The sequence below is a fragment of the Salarias fasciatus genome, chromosome 14 (genome assembly GCF_902148845.1).
Source record: "Salarias fasciatus chromosome 14, fSalaFa1.1, whole genome shotgun sequence".
Taxonomy (NCBI): Eukaryota; Metazoa; Chordata; class Actinopteri; order Blenniiformes; family Blenniidae; genus Salarias; species Salarias fasciatus.
Window position 1 is genome coordinate 5,199,129 of NC_043758.1, and position 17,516 is coordinate 5,216,644.

Sequence of the window (17,516 nt, forward strand, 5' to 3'; positions counted from 1 at the left end):
GACTGTTGCTTTATTGCCGCAATTTGCGCAACTAGAATAGTATTGGACTTAATAAAAAGAAGCTTTTGACACAATCATTCACAGTAATAAACAAACTGTAACAGTATGGGATCAGGGAATAGTTTCATGATTAAAAGGAACTGGGGAACTTTACATCTCCATGCTGGAATGGAGATGTAAATTTTGTTTTGTGGTTATTTATGAGTATTTGATGAGGGGGGAGAAAAAAAAATCACAGGATGCAACTAGATGAACTGTAGAGGAGGTCGGATTAGATTCTCCTTGTTCCTAATAATTTTAACATGCTAAGATTTAATTTTGGTCAGAAAAAAATTAAGTCCAAACCCATTTCAGATGCTCATGAAATGTGTCAAATTTTCAGTGTCATGAAAAAACACTTGGAATCCATTAATACTTTACAACTTTATTACGACTACTTTTTTTTTATTAAAAAGACAAAGCTACTATGTACATGAGCAACTGTCGATTATTTAAAATAAACTGACTTATGATATTGCAGTTTACAGTCACTGTGTTATAATAACATGTTTGTAACATATAAACTCTGAATAAAAGCTTTCCTTGTCATGGTGTAAGTCAGTTTCTAATTCGGCTTGTTTCAGAACAATGAGGAAAAGTGTGGCACAGAAATATTTTTCTTTTTCCAACTGAGGGATGTTTTAGGATTAGTGAAGCCTGTTTGTAACGGAAACGATCCGCAACACCTTCAAAATCAAGGCAGGTGAAAACATTTTTACTGCTCAAACGTTTCTAACCTGCACCACAACATTAAAGTTTCTCCTACAACTCTGTTGTACTGACCTCGTTAATAAAAATAACTATGTTTTGTGTTTTCTCTATTTAAATCAACTTAAAAACACTTATGTTGTGCCTAATGGAAGTTGAAATGTGGTTGGACTACTTCTTCCTATCCCATTCCATGATTAAAATAAAAACTATGCTTTTTCAAAAGTTTGAAGCAGATAATCTTGCAATGAAACATTTTGTAAAGTTTGGGCAGCATGTGGATGATTGGAGCCAAGCTCATGATGGGTGAACCTACAGCAAGCTCATCACAGAGTGGGCCAGTTAGGTGAATATACATAGAAATTCACACATTGGAACAAATAAAAATCACGAGATATTCTCAGTTGCATGTTTTTGGACTGTGGATGGAGTTCCATACAAAAAAAAAAAAAAAAAAAAACAAACAAAAAAAACATGAATGCTCATGGAAAACATGCAGCTCCACATCAGAAGGTCTCCTGGTCCAGTAAAGACTTACACCAAGGATCATGGATCCTGAGGCGAGGGGACTAACCACTACACAACCTGAAAGCATTTTATATTTTAAGGTGACTGTTTTCCATTTTACACAGCGTCAGCTATGTTTTAGTCTCCATCATCAGCGTTGTATTTTGAAATTCAACCGGAAGTCATGATGACAGCCGACGAGTGGGATCAATGCTGCTGTAAAAACACTTTGGCCTTGAGCAGGGGGAGCTGTGGATGAGAAGTGCAACAACCTGTCGCTGCCCACGATTTGATCACAACCATCTAAGACATTTTCTGCAAAGCGTGCGCGTTTCCAGTCCAACCCACTGCCGCAGACAGTTCCGATGGCGGCCGTGAGCAGTATGAGCAAAATGTATGGACTGTGTTTCCACGCTGTCCGTCAGACGGCAGGACTGAAGGCGTCCAGGCTGCTCCAGCGCAGATCCTTCAGAGTCACCGTGAGTTCCAACTTTGTTATTATGTCAAAGTGGGTAAAAAGCAGAACGGAAGGTCGCTCAAACCTGAATACCTCACAGAGGTTATTGGACCAAGTAGTCCGATGATCGGCCCGGCAAACTGGAGGGACCGTCCAGGACTGACATTAATCAATGTTACATTAGTTTATGTAGTAGGGGATGGGCATGCGCAGGAATACTTTCTGGAAAATAGATTACAAGCAGTAATATTTACACAATCCATTCAAGCATTCACAAGAACGCGTTGACTTCTTTAGATCTCGCGATAACTTGAGGCAGCAAGCTCTGCCAACAACCTTTTAGGTGAAGAAGTTATCATTTTAGAACAATTTTACAATGTAGCAACTCAAACGCACATCCAAACCACGGTAAATTTGGGACTTGGTTTATTTTTAAAGAGGTATTCGGTTCGTCCTTGAGTTTGCCGTGTTTGTCGTTTTGAAACCAGCTAGCCAGGCGGCTAAAAGAAAAGCTAGCTTGATTCTGATTGGTGGAGCGAAGGGGAGTGAGGCGGAAGTGTGTGTCTCTGAAATCACAATGTTTTTACAGACCACTTATCAAGTTTCACCAGATCAAACGCGGTCTGCACGAAGGCGACCACCACATCGGTTACACTGAGAACCGATGTGGAAAGCCTCATTTGTCCTCGTTAGATATTTGCGATATGTGTTGAGACCGCTCACTGATGCACGCGCGCACCAACACAGCGTGGGTGCAGATTTCTGTTAAAATGTCAGTAAACCTGCCTGAAAGGCACATTGGTCAGGACAGAATAATATATTCAGTGATCCATACTAAGACTGGACGTGTACAGTATGATTCAATTCAATTAGACTTTGAGTGAGGAGAGAAAAAGATAGGATAGAGTGAAACAAGGAAACTAGACATAAATCCACTTGCTGCAGACACAGATGGGGACAGGTGGCTCAGAATATGAACTTCCAGTTTCACTGTCAGACATACAATGAAAACTATTGTGTAATCTTCAGGTGTTGTGAAATTTAGGGGAAAAAACTTTCTGGGTTTATCTAAGTGGAGATTTGAAAAATAAAAGTGTTAAATTCAGTGTTTACTGTAATCTATTCAATAAAGATGATCAGAGAATGATCTAAATTCTGAAATCAAGCCTCTGTTTTGTTTTTAAAGTGGAATATAAGGTCATGTATCTAATGAAGTGTCACAGTTTTGGAAGGTGTGACAGGAAACATTGAAAGAAAAATGAATGACTCTTCTGAAAATGTTCTCATGAGTGAACAATAGTCGTCTTGATAGTCTTTAGGACACACCTTTGATAATTTCCAGGCAGTCTGGAACACAGTGTTCAGGTTTATGCACCATCTTTAAAACCATCAAATTACTTTGACATAACACAGCACTGTATGAAGAACAACTTAGGATCCTTTTATAATGTTCAAAATACAGTGAATGACAGGTAGAGCGTAGCTTGACTGTACTTTAAACATACTGTGTAATAACCATGGCTGAAGTTACAAACTCTCAACATTATGCAAACAAAAAAAGAGCTTTATCATGGAAAAGAAGATTACATTTGCATTCAAGGTAAAAACCTTTCTCATTAATTAAATACTTTTAATCTATATATAATCTTTAAGAATCAGAATGATGGGTTTGTCTATATCCTTCATGGAGTGCAGGCATTTTTAGAGGTTTAGACTGGACTGAACAGTATTCTGGGCCAAATTGTAACTGCAGAGTTGTTGGAACATTTATCAGAACCTTTTTTTTTTGAGACCATTAAGAGTATATAGCCAGATAGATAATAAACCCGAATGGCAGAAATTACATCCTAAAGACAACTTTTTACAGATGCTTTCCAAAGTGGTTAAACACAGCAGGGTTCTTTAATAAGAGCAGCAATACAGCAGACACGTGAGTTTTCATGATTTCCACAAATCATAGAAATGCTACACAAGCAATACTTACTATAATGTGAATTGAAAGTATTTCATCTGTATTTTGATTGTTGTTGACTTGTTTGGAAGAACAGTTGAAGGTTTGCTTTTCTTTACTTACACTGAACACAATGGATCAACTTTTTTGAAAACTGTTTTTTAATTACCAATTGTTTGAGAACTCCTCTTCTTAATGGCATCGCGCTTAAAAGCTCCAGAGAATCTTTGTGTGCTATTAGATGTAGTAGCAATAATAAATTCTAATTATTGGCACCATTCAGAACATTCAAGCTAGTGAATAACATGAATTAAGAGCAATCAAAAGTAGGCATTGTGATATCTGTAGAGAGTGGCCCTGTTAGAAAATGTTTCTTTTAATAATGTGATCAAGCAGTCGATGCTTCAGATGTCCAGTGGGGGTAGATCCAGGGATAGATCCAGAGGCTGGGGGGGTGCAGCGTGGCCGGAGACTCTGGTGATCACACGGTCGGGAGGGCCAGATGAAGAAAGATGAGTCCTGGATTGAGACTTGCTGTGAAGAGAGCCTCTGTTTGCTGCGGCCACCGTGCTGACCGTCAATATTCAAAACTGCCGGTTTTTGACCCTTCAGGCCGTCCAGCAGCAGCAGCCCTTCGACTCGTCGCTGGAGAAGCCACAGTTCCCCGGAGCCTCGGCCGAGTTCGTCGATAATCTGGAATTCATCCAGCCGAATGTGATCTCCGGGATCCCCATATACCGGGTGATGGACAGGCAGGGCAACATCATCAACCCCTCCCAGGACCCGCAGGTACGCCCGTTCTGCCTGCCTGTCTGCTTATCAACCACCACAGTTTGAACTCTCTTCTTGATGTGCTTTTTTTTGTTCTCAGCTCTCGAAGGAGACGGTTTTGAACTTTTACCAGAAGATGACGATGTTGAACACAATGGACCGTATTCTGTATGAATCTCAAAGACAGGTTTGTTGTTATTTCCTGATGTGTTGCTGAGGCCGGGGAAGAATGATGCTGAGCTGTGATCGTTCTGTTGTGTTACAGGGGAGAATCTCTTTCTACATGACCAACTATGGTGAGGAGGGGACGCACGTCGGGAGCGCCGCCGCTCTGGATCCGACCGATCTGGTCTTCGGTCAATACAGAGAAGCTGGTAAGCATCGTCATTTCTTGGTCTTTTTCCTCCATTTACGCTTTATTGAAACCTTCTGTATTCATGTACACACAGAATATACAGGAACAGCCTACAAGCTTCAGGATTCTGCAATCCTCTTTACACAGATGACTTTCGAAGGGACTTTTTTCTCAGTTTTAAGTGGCAAATGTCCCTCTTACTCAGAAAAGAATATATGTCTGACTTCTCTAGGGGTGTCCTCAGATAGTCGATGATTCGTTCGAAGGGGCCTGATTCGACTACCAATCACGCAGTCGAAGCATCGAAAAAATGTGATTATTAAACGAGGACCATTCCATCACAGCTGTATGGGGGTGCTGAATGACTGATTTTACATAGAATTGTTTGGTTTTTTTCCCCAAATAAACATGATATAAAGCCTATTTGATATACATGTTAGCCAATCAAATATACTGTGGAAAAATTGACTTAACTTGTAGTTTTATTCAATATTCTATCTATTTAGTGTCTGTGAATCAACCACCATGGTGAGTGGCACAATCCCATTTTGCGCAGAGCTCCATCACAGAGCAGCATCTCGGTGGTGATTTGGCTTAACTTTAAAAGTCTTACAATGTCGGGAAAAAACAGAACTTCAGACCAAGTCAAAGATGATCCAAAAAAAAGTCAAATGCAAATTGTGTCCTTTCATATCACTTCACTCCACAACAACATGGCTTTCCACATTAAACGGGTAAGTAGCCAGATAATTGGGCTAATAAAAGACGGTTCTGTTACTCAATTCTCATTTTTAATGCTGACTTTTATTTCGTTTAATTGTAATATTTTAGGTTATTATTATATTATTATTTTTATTTATCTAAAAGGCTAATTCTATTTAATTTAGTGTTTGTTTTTGCATGGATGTTGCGCTGCGAAACGGACCGACACAGTGCAGTTAAGCCTTTCATTTAATTTAAGCAGATAATGTGAGAAACTGTTTAGCCAAAAAATGTGAGCTTATCTGCAGAGCTTATAGATACAAATAAATAACATGCTTTAGCCCGTTTGTTAGAAGAGGGTTTGGTTCTGGTCATTTGAACTATACTTCATTTGTTTGATGTTTAGAGTTACCTACACTTTGTTCCAGTCTGTGTTTCAGTGTGTAGGAAAAAAATAAGTGTTGTTTTACCTGCCTGCGCTGTTTTTTGTTTTGTTTTTAATTATTTGTATTTTTTATTATTATTAGTGCAATCAGGGCCGGCTGTGGGTATAGGCGCCCCGACGCTCCGTGTGCTGTGTGAGCACCCCTCTGCATTGTGCTGCTGCTCCGACTCCCCGTGTAGCCACGCTCTGCAGCAGCAGTACCCCCCCCCCCCCCCCCCCCCCAAACAAGATGATAGATTCGACTATCAGTCGACTATTGACAGAATCGGACGAATCAGATTCGACTATGGAAATTCTTAGTCGGGGACACCTCTAGACTTCTCCCTGTTTATTGAATAGTGCTTATCATGCATTTCTCACTTCACCTCGTAATTCAAGTAGTTGACAAATAGGAAATAAACTTTAATTCAAGAATTAGTGGAATTTGAAAACACCCAAAAACAGCAAGGACGGATTAATACTGCTAAAACCAGAAAAAAAAAAGCCTTCGCTCTGCACTCGTCGGTCATTACAGCCTCATTTCTGTCCATCTCCTGGATTCCTGTGGATACAGACCACCGCCCTGCTCCTCTTTAAGCCTCCTTTTCAACATTAACTCCTCTGCTGTCACCATCAGTCATTCTTCACTCCACAAACCCTCCACCACGTTTCTGTAGTGGGCCTTTGTTAAGTTAGAGTAGCGCCCTCTTGTGGATTGATTTTCTCTCACACCGCCTGGGGCTCCCACAGGTTCTGCTTGTGTACACAGAGCAAAGGCTCATTATGAATATGTTTTACAATGTAAATATTAAATAGCTGTTTGACTGTGCAGCTGTTTAATCCCCAACCTAATGCTGTTTTTACACATGAAGAGACTCAGTATTTTTTAATATATATATATAACAGCAAGACAAATAATTTCACAACTTCTTCCACCTTTAATGTGACCTATAACCTTGAAAGGTAATTGAAAAAACAAGTAGAAATCTTTCAGGGAGGTGAAGTAAAAATGAAAAACAGATATTGTGGTTGCATAAATGTGCACACCCTTTTATAACTGGGGATGTGGCAGCGTTCAGAATTAACCAATTACATTCAAACTCAGGTTAAACTGGAGTCAGCACACACCTGTCACCAATTAATCAACCCCAAATCAAGTTCAGCTCTTCTAGTAGGCTTTTCTTGACTTTTTGTAGCAGCATCTTCCAGCATGAGCCATGGTCCGCAGAGAGCTTCCAAAGCATCAGAGGGATCTCAATATTCAAAATATCAGTGAGGTGAAGGCTAAACGAATTTCAAAGGGATTAAACGCACCGTGGAACACAGTGAAGACCGTCATCATCAAGTGGAGGAAATATGACACAACGGTGACATTACCAAGAACAGGACATCCGTTCAAAATTGATGCTAAGACGAGAAGATAACTTGTCACAGGGAGGCTGCCAAGAAGCCAACAGCAACACGGAAGGAGCTGCAGGAATTTCTGGCAAGTGCTGGCTGTGTCATACATGTGACATCAGTCCCCCGTCTTCATATGTCTGGGCTGTGGGGTAGGGTGGTGAGTCGGAAGCCTTATCTTACAAAGAAAACCATCCAAGCCCGCCTTCAGTTCGCAAGAATACATCTGAAATCTCCCAAACACATGTGGGAAAATGTGTTGTGGTCTGATGAAACCAAGGTTGCACTTTTTGGACATAATTCCAAAAGGTACGTTTGGCGCAGAAACAACACATCACCAAAATAACACCATACCTACAGTGAAGCATGGTGGTGGCAGCATCATGCTTTGTGGCTGTTTTTCTTCAGCTGGAACTTGGGCCTTAGTCAGGGTGGATGGCATTATGAACAATTCAAAATACCAGTCATTGTTGGCACAAAACCTTCGGCCTTCTGTTAGGAAGATGAAGAGGAACTTCATCTTTCACAATCTTTGACAATGATCCAAAACACACATCAAAATCAACAAAAGAACGGCTTCACCGGAATAAGACGAAGGCTTTGGAATGGCCCAGCAAGAGTCCAGACCTCAGTCCATCTGTAGTGCGATCTGAAGAGGGACGAGCACAGGAGACGCCCTCGCAATCTGGCAGATTTGGAGCGGTTTTCCAAAGAAGAGTGAGCAAATACTGCCACATCAAGACGTGCCACACTAATAGGCTCCTACCCGAAAAGACTGAGTGCTGTAATAAAAACCAAAGGTGCAGCAACAAAGTATTAGTTTAAGAGTGTGCATATTTATGCCATCGGGGTTTTTCCAGTTTTTTATATATATATTTTTCCCTTTAAGGTTTCAGGTTTTTTTTTTTTTATTGGTCGCATTAAAGGTGGAAAAAAATTATGAAATTATTTTTCTTGCCGTCATTTTTTTACATCACGAAAACCTGGCATTTCAACAGGGGTGTGCAGACTTTTTAAATCCACTGTACAAAAAAACTCCCATTTGCGAAGAAATGTAGCCGAACACACCGTCTGCTGGGCTGCGAGAAGGTTGGTCAGGTGGTAGATGTAGGGACGGGTCAGGTTGTGTATGGAGATTATGACTTTATTACTACTTTATTGTACTGTTAATATTTGCGTGTGAATGATTTATGTGTTTACTGCTGGACACCTGAATTTCTCCCTTGGGAGATTAATAAAAGTTTTTATCTATCTATCTATGATGGACTGATTTGAAACAGCTGCGCTCATCTCCCAACTAATAATTAATGTTCTGTGCAGTAGCGCTGCACTTTCTTCCATGAGAAGGTGACATGTTGGTGAAAAAAGTCTCCACCTACTGAGTTGAATGGACTCTTTGAAAAAGATGGTTTTAAAATAACAGACTGCAGAACTTGGCTCCACTAAACTCACCAGGTGACGGAATGAATGAGGAAATCAGTGTGTGGCTGAAAGTTGGCAGAGTCAGGTGTGTATCAGTGTCTCAGCTTTAATCCTTTAACCTCTTCTCTTCTTGACATCGCTAAAATTCATGCACCGTTCATTAATTGTAAAATGTTCTCAAAACCAACAGAAAGCCGAGAGATTCAGTTTTACACTCATACTTTTGTGACTCTCGGGACTTTTGCAGTACGACCAACCAGTTACAAGAGATCTTCACCAACATTCACCACGCCATTGAGCTTCTCGGCTCCTTCAAAAACACATTAATATAAAAGAACTGACAAATATTTAAGTTGTCTTGACATTTTGCACCAAACCATTCAGTCATAGTATTTTATTTTTCTAATAATTCTGTATCTGTGAAGAAAATCCACTTGCAGAAGGGTTAAAATCCTGTGTAGGTTCGGTTATCACCGGAATGCAGGTGACATGAGCACACTGCTGATGGTCCCTAACGCAAACAATGGCTCATTCAGAGAGTGTTTTTACAACACGCCCACGTTGAAACGCAGTGATCGTTCCGCCACTCCATCAGAATGATGAAATATGCTTTATGAGTCAATCATCTTATGTCAACCATAAACAGTAACCTCGGACGTATCACAGAAAATGCAAACACTTGAATTCCAAAGCTTTTTATTGTTAGCCACGTGTTCCAGTTGCATGAAGATGCTGACTCGCTTTTACAAACTTGGTGCAGCAAATGTTTGATCTCGGGCCAGTCGGACCAGTGAAAGATGAAGCTTCGTCCGGGCTCGTTCTCGTGTTGTAATTCCCGTGTTCCCCTGCAGGAGTGCTGATGTACCGCGGCTTCCCTCTGGATCTGTTCATGGCTCAGTGTTACGCCAACGCCGACGACCTCGGGAAGGGCCGGCAGATGCCGGTGCACTACGGCTCCAGAGACCTGAACTTCGTCACCATCTCGTCTCCTCTGGCCACACAGATCCCTCAAGGTGAGCGGCGAGGCGCCGGGACCCACCGCCGTGGTCGCGGCCGACGACTTTAACACCCGTCTCTGTGCTTATCGCAGCTGCCGGAGCTGCGTACGCCGTCAAGAGGGAGAACGCCAACCGTGCCGTCATCTGCTACTTCGGAGAGGGGGCGGCCAGCGAAGGCGACGCGCACGCCGGCTTCAACTTCTCGGCCACGCTCGAGTGCCCGCTCATCTTCTTCTGTCGCAACAACGGCTACGCCATCTCGACCCCGACCAACGAGCAGTACAGAGGAGACGGCATCGGTCAGTCCGCGTGCATCTCTACCGCATCCTGCTCAGAAGGCCACACCTGCTTCCATTCGTTTATTTATTCCTCCCTCTTTCCCACAGCCGCTCGCGGTCCAGGCTACGGCATGCTGTCCATCCGCGTCGACGGAAACGACGTGTTCGCAGTGTACAACGCCACCAAGGAAGCCCGGCGCAGAGCTGTGGCCGAAAACCAGCCCTTCCTCATCGAGGCGATGACCTACAGGTTCGTTTGGAGGCTGGACGATACATCGAGCTGTCCATATGGAAGATACGGTGTTGTGTGTACTGCCGGCCTCACACTCCTTCCTTTTGTAAAAAAACGTTTGTGGCGGTACGCACAGACACAAAGTGACAGATAAAGGCAACGTAAAAATGAAAGGCCAGGAAGTTGTCATGGGGGAAAAACGTGACACGTGCACGGGCCGGGCTTTTGTTATATGCGAGTATTAGATTATCAAACTTGAAACACCTTCCAATCTAATCTCACTCGGGCTCCTGTTTGATTTTTATGACACATGGTGTCGTGAAGTTTGATCCGACTCGGTGAGTCACCCACCTTCAAATACAATAAATGTCTCCGGTCATTTCAAATAAGCCTGAAACTTTGCTAAATATTTGGTCTGCGGGCCAAAACTGGGACGGCAGAGGGTCCAGTGCGGTCTGTGAGAATAGGATTCAAAATTCCATGATACTGGATTTGTACTTGTTTTGCCGATATTACATTTTCGCGCATGCATTTTTGAGCCGTTTAGAAATGCCATTTGACCTTGTTCTCCCCCTCCAGGATCGGCCATCACAGCACGAGCGACGACAGCTCGGCCTACCGCTCGGTGGACGAGGTGAACTACTGGGACAAGCAGGACCACCCCATCTCCCGGCTGAGGCACTACATGACGGCCCGCGGCTGGTGGAGCGAGGACGACGAGCGGACCTGGCGGAAGCAGTCCCGCAAGACGGTGATGGAGGCCTTCGAGAAGGCCGAGCGGCGCCTGAAGCCCAACCCCGAACTGATGTTCACCGACGTGTACGAGGAGATGACGCCCAACCTGAACAAGCAGCGCGAAGCCCTGTGGAGGCACGTGCAGCAGTACAAGGAGCACTACCCACTTGACCTGTACGACAAGTAAATCCACCGCCGTCGACGAGCCAGAGGATGGAGACGAACACACACTTGCACACCTTTTGTTCTGTGGTCGTAGAGTAGTTTTGATATCTTACTCCTTTGCAGACAATAGAAGAGATGTGTGACACATACTTCCTGAACACTTCACGCCTCTGGATTTGGTGCCTTAAGTTTAAACACATACTGTCTGTTATAAGAAGCCGAGTGGCTGAAAGCTAAAACCACTTTCACTTTGATTCCAGGATCTTTTTTAACCATTTGTCTTTTTTAAAGTACAGAAAAACAACTGGTGTGATCCGAGTCCGTTATGCAAAACTAGCAATAATAGTTTTTGGGGTTTTTTTTCCTTGGTTGTTGTTTCTTTCTCCTGCAGTTATCCTTTTCACCGATGACGGTATTGATCAGGTTTTCTCGTGTTTGGTTGTGTCCTGTTTTTCTGTTAGTGTACACACCCAGGTTTTACATGGGTTGGTACGCGTTGAGCTGTTACACATCGCGGCGCTGTACTCCCACCTCGCTCCATACGTTTGGTGGTTTTCTTTTTTTGTGGAAAATAAACTCTAAAGCGTTCACTGTGTCACTTGTTTTATTTCAAACCAAGCTTACATCATAAAAGTAAATCAATACACACCTAAACAATGCAGAGCCTGACCTGAGAGCAAATTCTAAATGCGCAACAGAAATTTAACTAAAATTAATTCCAGGACGGTGAAACTGAGAATTCGGTGGCTTTAATAAGTCACTGCAGTCTGTTTCTTGCTAACACGTCAGCAAGGGGCTCTGAATTCCTCTCCACAGCTTCTTTATCTCGCTCGGCATGCGCTGGTGAACCAGCATGAGGGCTTTATGTATGCACAGGTTCTCCCGATCCTGGCTCTTCACGTCAAAGGTCTGAAATCCTGCGTGCGCCTCGGGAGAAACGCCGAGAGCCTTGAAGCTCATCCCCATGTACACGTCGTCGATGGGGAAGAAGGGCATGACGAGCGAGAGCGAATGCAGAGGCTGCAGCAAAGCTCCGGAGAAGATGAAGCCGCCGCCGCCGGCGTACCCGGGGTACGCGCCTTGGTAAAAACTGAGCGGGACGTAGTATTTGCTTTTGGAGTCCCTGAGAGGATTGGCTGAGTTTATGACCTGTCCGACGTACAGCCGAGACGCTCTGGACGGATCCACAGCCTGCAGGTAGCTGAGCACCAGAGGCGTGTTCACAAACACGTCGTCGTCCCCGCTGAAGACGAAGGAGACGCGCGGGCAGCTTTCCCGCGCCCACTCCAGAAACGTGCTCATCTTCAGCGTCAGGTTGAGGAAGGTCTCGTAGAAGTCCCACTGCAGGAGGTCGCTGAAGAGCTGGGCTTCGGCGCTCAGCAGCAGGCCGAGATCCGGTTCGTCGGGCAAGGAGCTGCCGATGAGGAACACCGTGCGCACTCTCAGCCCGTTGGGATACACCCCCTCTCGACCCCACGTCTCCCGCACCGCCTGCCGCCGGGCAAAGTTCTCCGGACTCGACTTGATGGCGAACAGCAGGAAGGTCTGCTCGCCGCCCGCCGTGCCAGACAGGCACTTTTTGGGCTGTCCGATCAGGACCGGAGGGGCTCTGCAGTTCATGCCCTCCAAGAAAGTCTGAAACAAGGCGGGGTAGGACGAGAAGTCGTGGATGTTGGTTTCCAGAAGCTCCCGGCTCATCTCCCTGCAGCGGGACCAGCGAACCTCGGGCCTGCTACCGTTCAGGGCCGAGTGCAGCAGCCGGTTCCAGTACGCCGTATTCTGAGGGATCATCTGCCTGAGGCCGTTGGAGGTGGACGCGTTGAGCGGCGGAGCGGTGCTCAGGCTCTCCTGCTTGGGGGCCTGCGTTTTCACGTCGCCGACAAGAACCCGGAGGGTCCCATTCCTCAGAGCCGTCCCCCTGACCCCTGCAGCCCGGTGACCGTGGGCCACCTCCAGGTGCAGGGTGGAGTAGAAGAAGACCAGGAAGGTGGAGATGAACAGAATCATAGTAACCAATGTCTGAATGCGATTCATTGGCTCAGAGTAAGTGCAAAAAGCTGCGTGTGATGATTTAGAACCGAGTCATGCTTCAGGGGAGACTGCAGATGTGTCGCCTTCACTTGATTTTCACAGAATATACCTGCAGACAAGAAGGTAGAAAAATAAAAATAAAAAAATGATATCTCAACTCAAAGTTACTCAAAGTTACAATATTAAAAGAAAGAATTAACTCTAAGTCAAAGAAAGATGTTGAAAGAAAACAGTGTTGAACTAAACAGAACTCAAAAATGTTAATTATGGTAGCTTTTACGTAATAGCATGACACACCAGAGCCTTTAGGTAAAAATCAGGGTCTAAACGTTTCTAATGATCACCAGGGACTCTTGGGGGTAAGGTCTTTCCCAAGGGACTTTCATTTAATTTATCGATCAGAAATCATTTAAAATAAATAGGTGGAGGGCAAAGCTGTTCAGGAGTGAATGAGATCAGGTAGAGTACTGAAAGTCGGCTGGAGGGCAAAACCACAGCAACAGTTGTTGCGAGCAGTTTTGCATTTGATTGTATTTGTAATGAACTTCAACCTCAAGCAAGAATGTCCCAGAGTCAACCCGGGAAGACCAGAGTCCTTTCACAGTGCAGAGTCCGCATTTTTAAAGCCCTTCGGCCTCATCCAACAGTTCATAAAACACGATTTAGATGTCACAGGTTACTGTAAACCTCTTGATATTTCCTGCTCGTTTCCCGTCTTGGCCAAGCTGCAATCAGTTCAAACCCTCCGTGACCCTGCGCTCACGTTCAGTAAACAATGGACGAGTGTTTCTGCAATCTCCGAGATCTACCGGACTGACACTGACACAACTCTCATCATACCGTCAGAAACTTGGGAGTTTCTGTTTGACTCTCGAATGTTAGAGAAATAAGAGGCACCAAAGCAACCACAGACCATGATGCTCCCTCCACCATGCTCAGAGCGGGTGGTGCTCTCATGTTGGTGCCATTCTGAGTGTACTACATGGATGATTTAGACTTACTGTCAAGGTGCTCTTTGGTAAACTCGAGGTGTGGAGTGATCATTTTTTTGATCGTGTGTTTTTTCGGGGGGAGAGTGGCTGTTGCCATCAAATTTGTTTAATTGCTGTTTTGTTTGAATAACATTCAAATGTGCACAGCAGGGTAACATGAGGGCTCAAACTAATTCTGCTTCTGCTCATGTAAAACACACTTTTCTAACAGAAATGCGTTTTATACTGGATAACAAAAACATTTTGCACCTATGAACTCAAACGTATTCCCAGAATCTTGTTGATACGTTTTCTAAAATAGACTAATAAATAAATCTAATAACATTACTAATACTAATAAATCCACTGATGTGTGCGTGTTGAAATGAATGTTTTCTTCTGTGTACTCTCATGAACTTCTAAGAGGCCGCTGAATGTTGACTGATCACCGTTAAACCCCATTTGTAAAAAAGAAAAAAAAAAATTAAATATTTGATCACATTTTGTGCACCATGCCTTGTGTAGTTACTCCAGTTACAATAGTAACTCACAAGAGAGTTCAGCTGCTTCAGGTTAGAAACAAAAAGTCATCTGTTATTTATTGAATTTGAAATGTTTTATACTTTGTAATGTTCTCTATTTATGTCCTCCAGCTTTCCATTTTGGTGAGTTTCATTTAGGAAGAAATGATACGAAGCTGTTACGCTGCCGCCGCCGCCGCACCCCTTTCTCCAGCTTCTACGAATTTTCTCTGTGCAACACAGATTGCAGAAACTTCTCTATTGCATGCAATAAATCTTGTACTGAATTCATCAACAAGCTTCCAGGACTGATCAAAGTACACTTCTAATAATAATAACAACAATAAACTTCTGATATGAGTATTCAAATGCAGTCATACCTATTACCTTTATAAAAGCATTGCTCTAAAGTAAAAGCAAAGAAAATACACTGCAACAGTACAAGAAGACTTCATGTTTTTAAAGTACTGGGACAAAATATTCAAGTATGAAGGACTTCTGATGAAAACTGCTCTGTCACGCTGCAAACATTGTTCTCCAGCAAAAGGAAACATTCCGTTGATTAAACTTAAGGTACAAAAACTGACAATTACTTTATTATATCCAGTTACAGGGAAACAACTGCTAAAGTACTACTGTCACATTTAGGTAAAATTACTGCTGTGGGAAATATTCAAAATCGGTTACACTGCGATCAGTCACAGGAAAAACTACTGAAACCAGATCTACTCATTCAAAGAAAGCATTACTGTTGCATGGCACTAAATTACATGCAAAGCACGATGATAAAAAAAAAAATAATCAAGAATTAAACACCTTCTTAAAGACGACATGACCTTAAACCTTTGTAGCTCCTAACAGACAATGGAAAAAACTCCTGACATTCACATCACTCCTGATCTCGGCCTTTTTCATTCAAAGCAGGACATTCTTGTTTTTATTTTGTCTGTTCCATTTTATGTTCTCCTGTAAAGTTTTAAATAACCTACAGCCCTGTGGCACCGTCCAGTCAAAACCCTGTCTTATGTACCGTTTCCTGGCTTTGTTATAACGCACTCTGAATGCCTTTTGGTTCTTGTACAGGGCTATACAAATAAAATTAGGCTTTTATTTGGTCATATTGAATTGCACTGATAAAAGCAGACATTATATTGATTTGACCTGTTTAATCCAAATTGGATGTAAAAGTACAAACTGGATATTGTACTTAAAAAGATGGAATGTTACAAATTATTTATGCTCGAAACTGGACTTGAGCGGTTTATTTTTTCTTTTCTCCTCCTTCCATTCTGGAAATGAAGAATTAGGTGGAACCCGACTGGACAGACAAGCGCAGTGGTTCAGGTCATATTTTTAAACTAAACTCAGGATCCATTATTATTCATTGGTTTTGACCTTAGCCTGAGACTCAGTTCCTGTTTTTTTTTTTGTTTTTTTTTTTTTAAATGGCAATTTATTTTGTTTGATTTATTGTTGACAACTTATGAGTTCACGTGAAACTGAGTTCTTCCTTGTTTTAAACTTAAAGAGGATTATTTAATATTGCAGTGATCAAAAGTGGTTAAATACCTGGACTTCCTGTTTCCATTCACGCACACACACACACACACACACGCACACACGCACGCACACACGCACACACACACAATCTTTTAAACTAGATTAGTGTGTTATAGAAAAAGCAGCCAGATTATAACCCGTTTTATTAAAACTCACTAAATTGTTTTTGGTGTCACCAGTCATGATTGAGCCGCTGTTTCGGTCCAGTGACAATCAGGATCTAAAAACCTATAGTCATGGGTGTGTAAGGTGTGTAAATGCGTGATGCTGTAATTTTCAGAACCTGTTCTTAAACTTCCGCTTTAACCAGACAGTTTTTTTTTTTTACAATCAACTCTTTGAAATACTATGAAAGTGAAGTTTTAACCTTGTTATCGCTGAATATCCCAGGCTTAAAAAAAAAGAATTAAAAACACATATAATGTCAGTTGTTTTTGATTTAGAAAGTTCAGGTAAATCACATGGATGGAAAAAAAACAACTACGTCCACGTTTGATGCTCTTCGTTTGAGTTCTGTTTTTTTGTTGCATCAAAGTGATTTGAATGCGACTTTTTGACGCCAGTGAAAATGTACAGTAACTTGCCGTCATTGGAGGAAGTTTGAAACACTTCCACAAATTATTGAAATCCTATTCAAACGACACCCTTCTCATAGTCCCGCACCAAATTAATTCACTTGTGGTCTTTTTTTTTTTTTTTTAAGGAAGTCACAGGACAGAACGTGGACGTTGCCAGAACGTTCGGAGGGTTCTGGAGACACGGACTGCAGGAGATGCGGCGCAGCTGCGGCTCCTCTCCGGGGTTTAATTAACCGCAAACCCGCTTTGCACAAACAGAGGAGGGAGAAGTCCCCCGGGGGAAAGCCTCCCTCCGACCAAACAGCGACTGTATAGTAAACTGGGAACACAGGCGCGAGACGGGCACTCGGAATAAACCTGTATTTGAACGCGTAAAACCAGTTCGAATGAGACAGTCCATAAGTCTGGCGTCCACGAGGAGAACAATACTCACAGGAAGGAGGGCCGCACACCCAGGTGAGGCTGTATGAACGGAGCAGTTTCCACGAGCCTTCGTGTCCGCCCGCCAGGTGCGTTATACCGCATCATTCAGCTCGCGACCCCATGGTCTCCCTCCAAGCAGCAGGGATATGGGAGAGAAGCAGCCAGCTGCTGATCTGATCTGATCTGATGTGATGTGATGTGATGTGAGCAGCAGCAGGAGGAGGAGGAGGAAGAGGAGGAGGAGGAGGAGGAGCTCAGGTGATCAGAGGATCGATTCATTAAGCACACAC

The 17,516-nt window shown here is 43.1% G+C and overlaps 2 protein-coding genes across 2 annotated transcripts in view; one reads left to right on the forward strand and one right to left on the reverse strand.

Annotated features, from left to right (window-relative positions):
• The window catches only part of bckdha (branched chain keto acid dehydrogenase E1 subunit alpha), a 33,084-nt gene extending 21,354 nt beyond the window's left edge, over nt 1-11,730 (forward strand). Inside the window, exons 2-9 of the mRNA XM_030108024.1 lie at nt 1,618-1,733; nt 4,275-4,451; nt 4,534-4,620; nt 4,699-4,807; nt 9,586-9,747; nt 9,825-10,031; nt 10,119-10,260; nt 10,822-11,730. Coding sequence (XP_029963884.1) covers nt 1,620-1,733; nt 4,275-4,451; nt 4,534-4,620; nt 4,699-4,807; nt 9,586-9,747; nt 9,825-10,031; nt 10,119-10,260; nt 10,822-11,164 — 1,341 coding nt within the window. The 5' untranslated portion in view covers nt 1,618-1,619 and the 3' untranslated portion in view covers nt 11,165-11,730. The remainder of the gene's footprint in view (nt 1-1,617; nt 1,734-4,274; nt 4,452-4,533; nt 4,621-4,698; nt 4,808-9,585; nt 9,748-9,824; nt 10,032-10,118; nt 10,261-10,821) is intronic.
• Nucleotides 11,714-17,399, reverse strand: b3gnt2l (UDP-GlcNAc:betaGal beta-1,3-N-acetylglucosaminyltransferase 2, like). The gene is made up of 2 exons (XM_030108025.1): nt 17,237-17,399; nt 11,714-13,282 (listed from the first exon to the last, which is right to left on the reverse strand). Exon 2 carries the CDS (start codon nt 13,174-13,176, stop codon nt 11,920-11,922), a length of 1,257 nt encoding a protein of 418 aa, XP_029963885.1. The 5' UTR covers nt 13,177-13,282; nt 17,237-17,399; the 3' UTR covers nt 11,714-11,919.
• Between the last annotated feature and the right edge of the window lie 117 nt (nt 17,400-17,516).

Excerpts from the sequence above, each read along its gene's own strand:
- b3gnt2l (XM_030108025.1), bottom strand. The coding sequence starts at position 13,176 with ATGAATCGCATTCAGACATTGGTTACTATGATTCTGTTCATCTCCACC.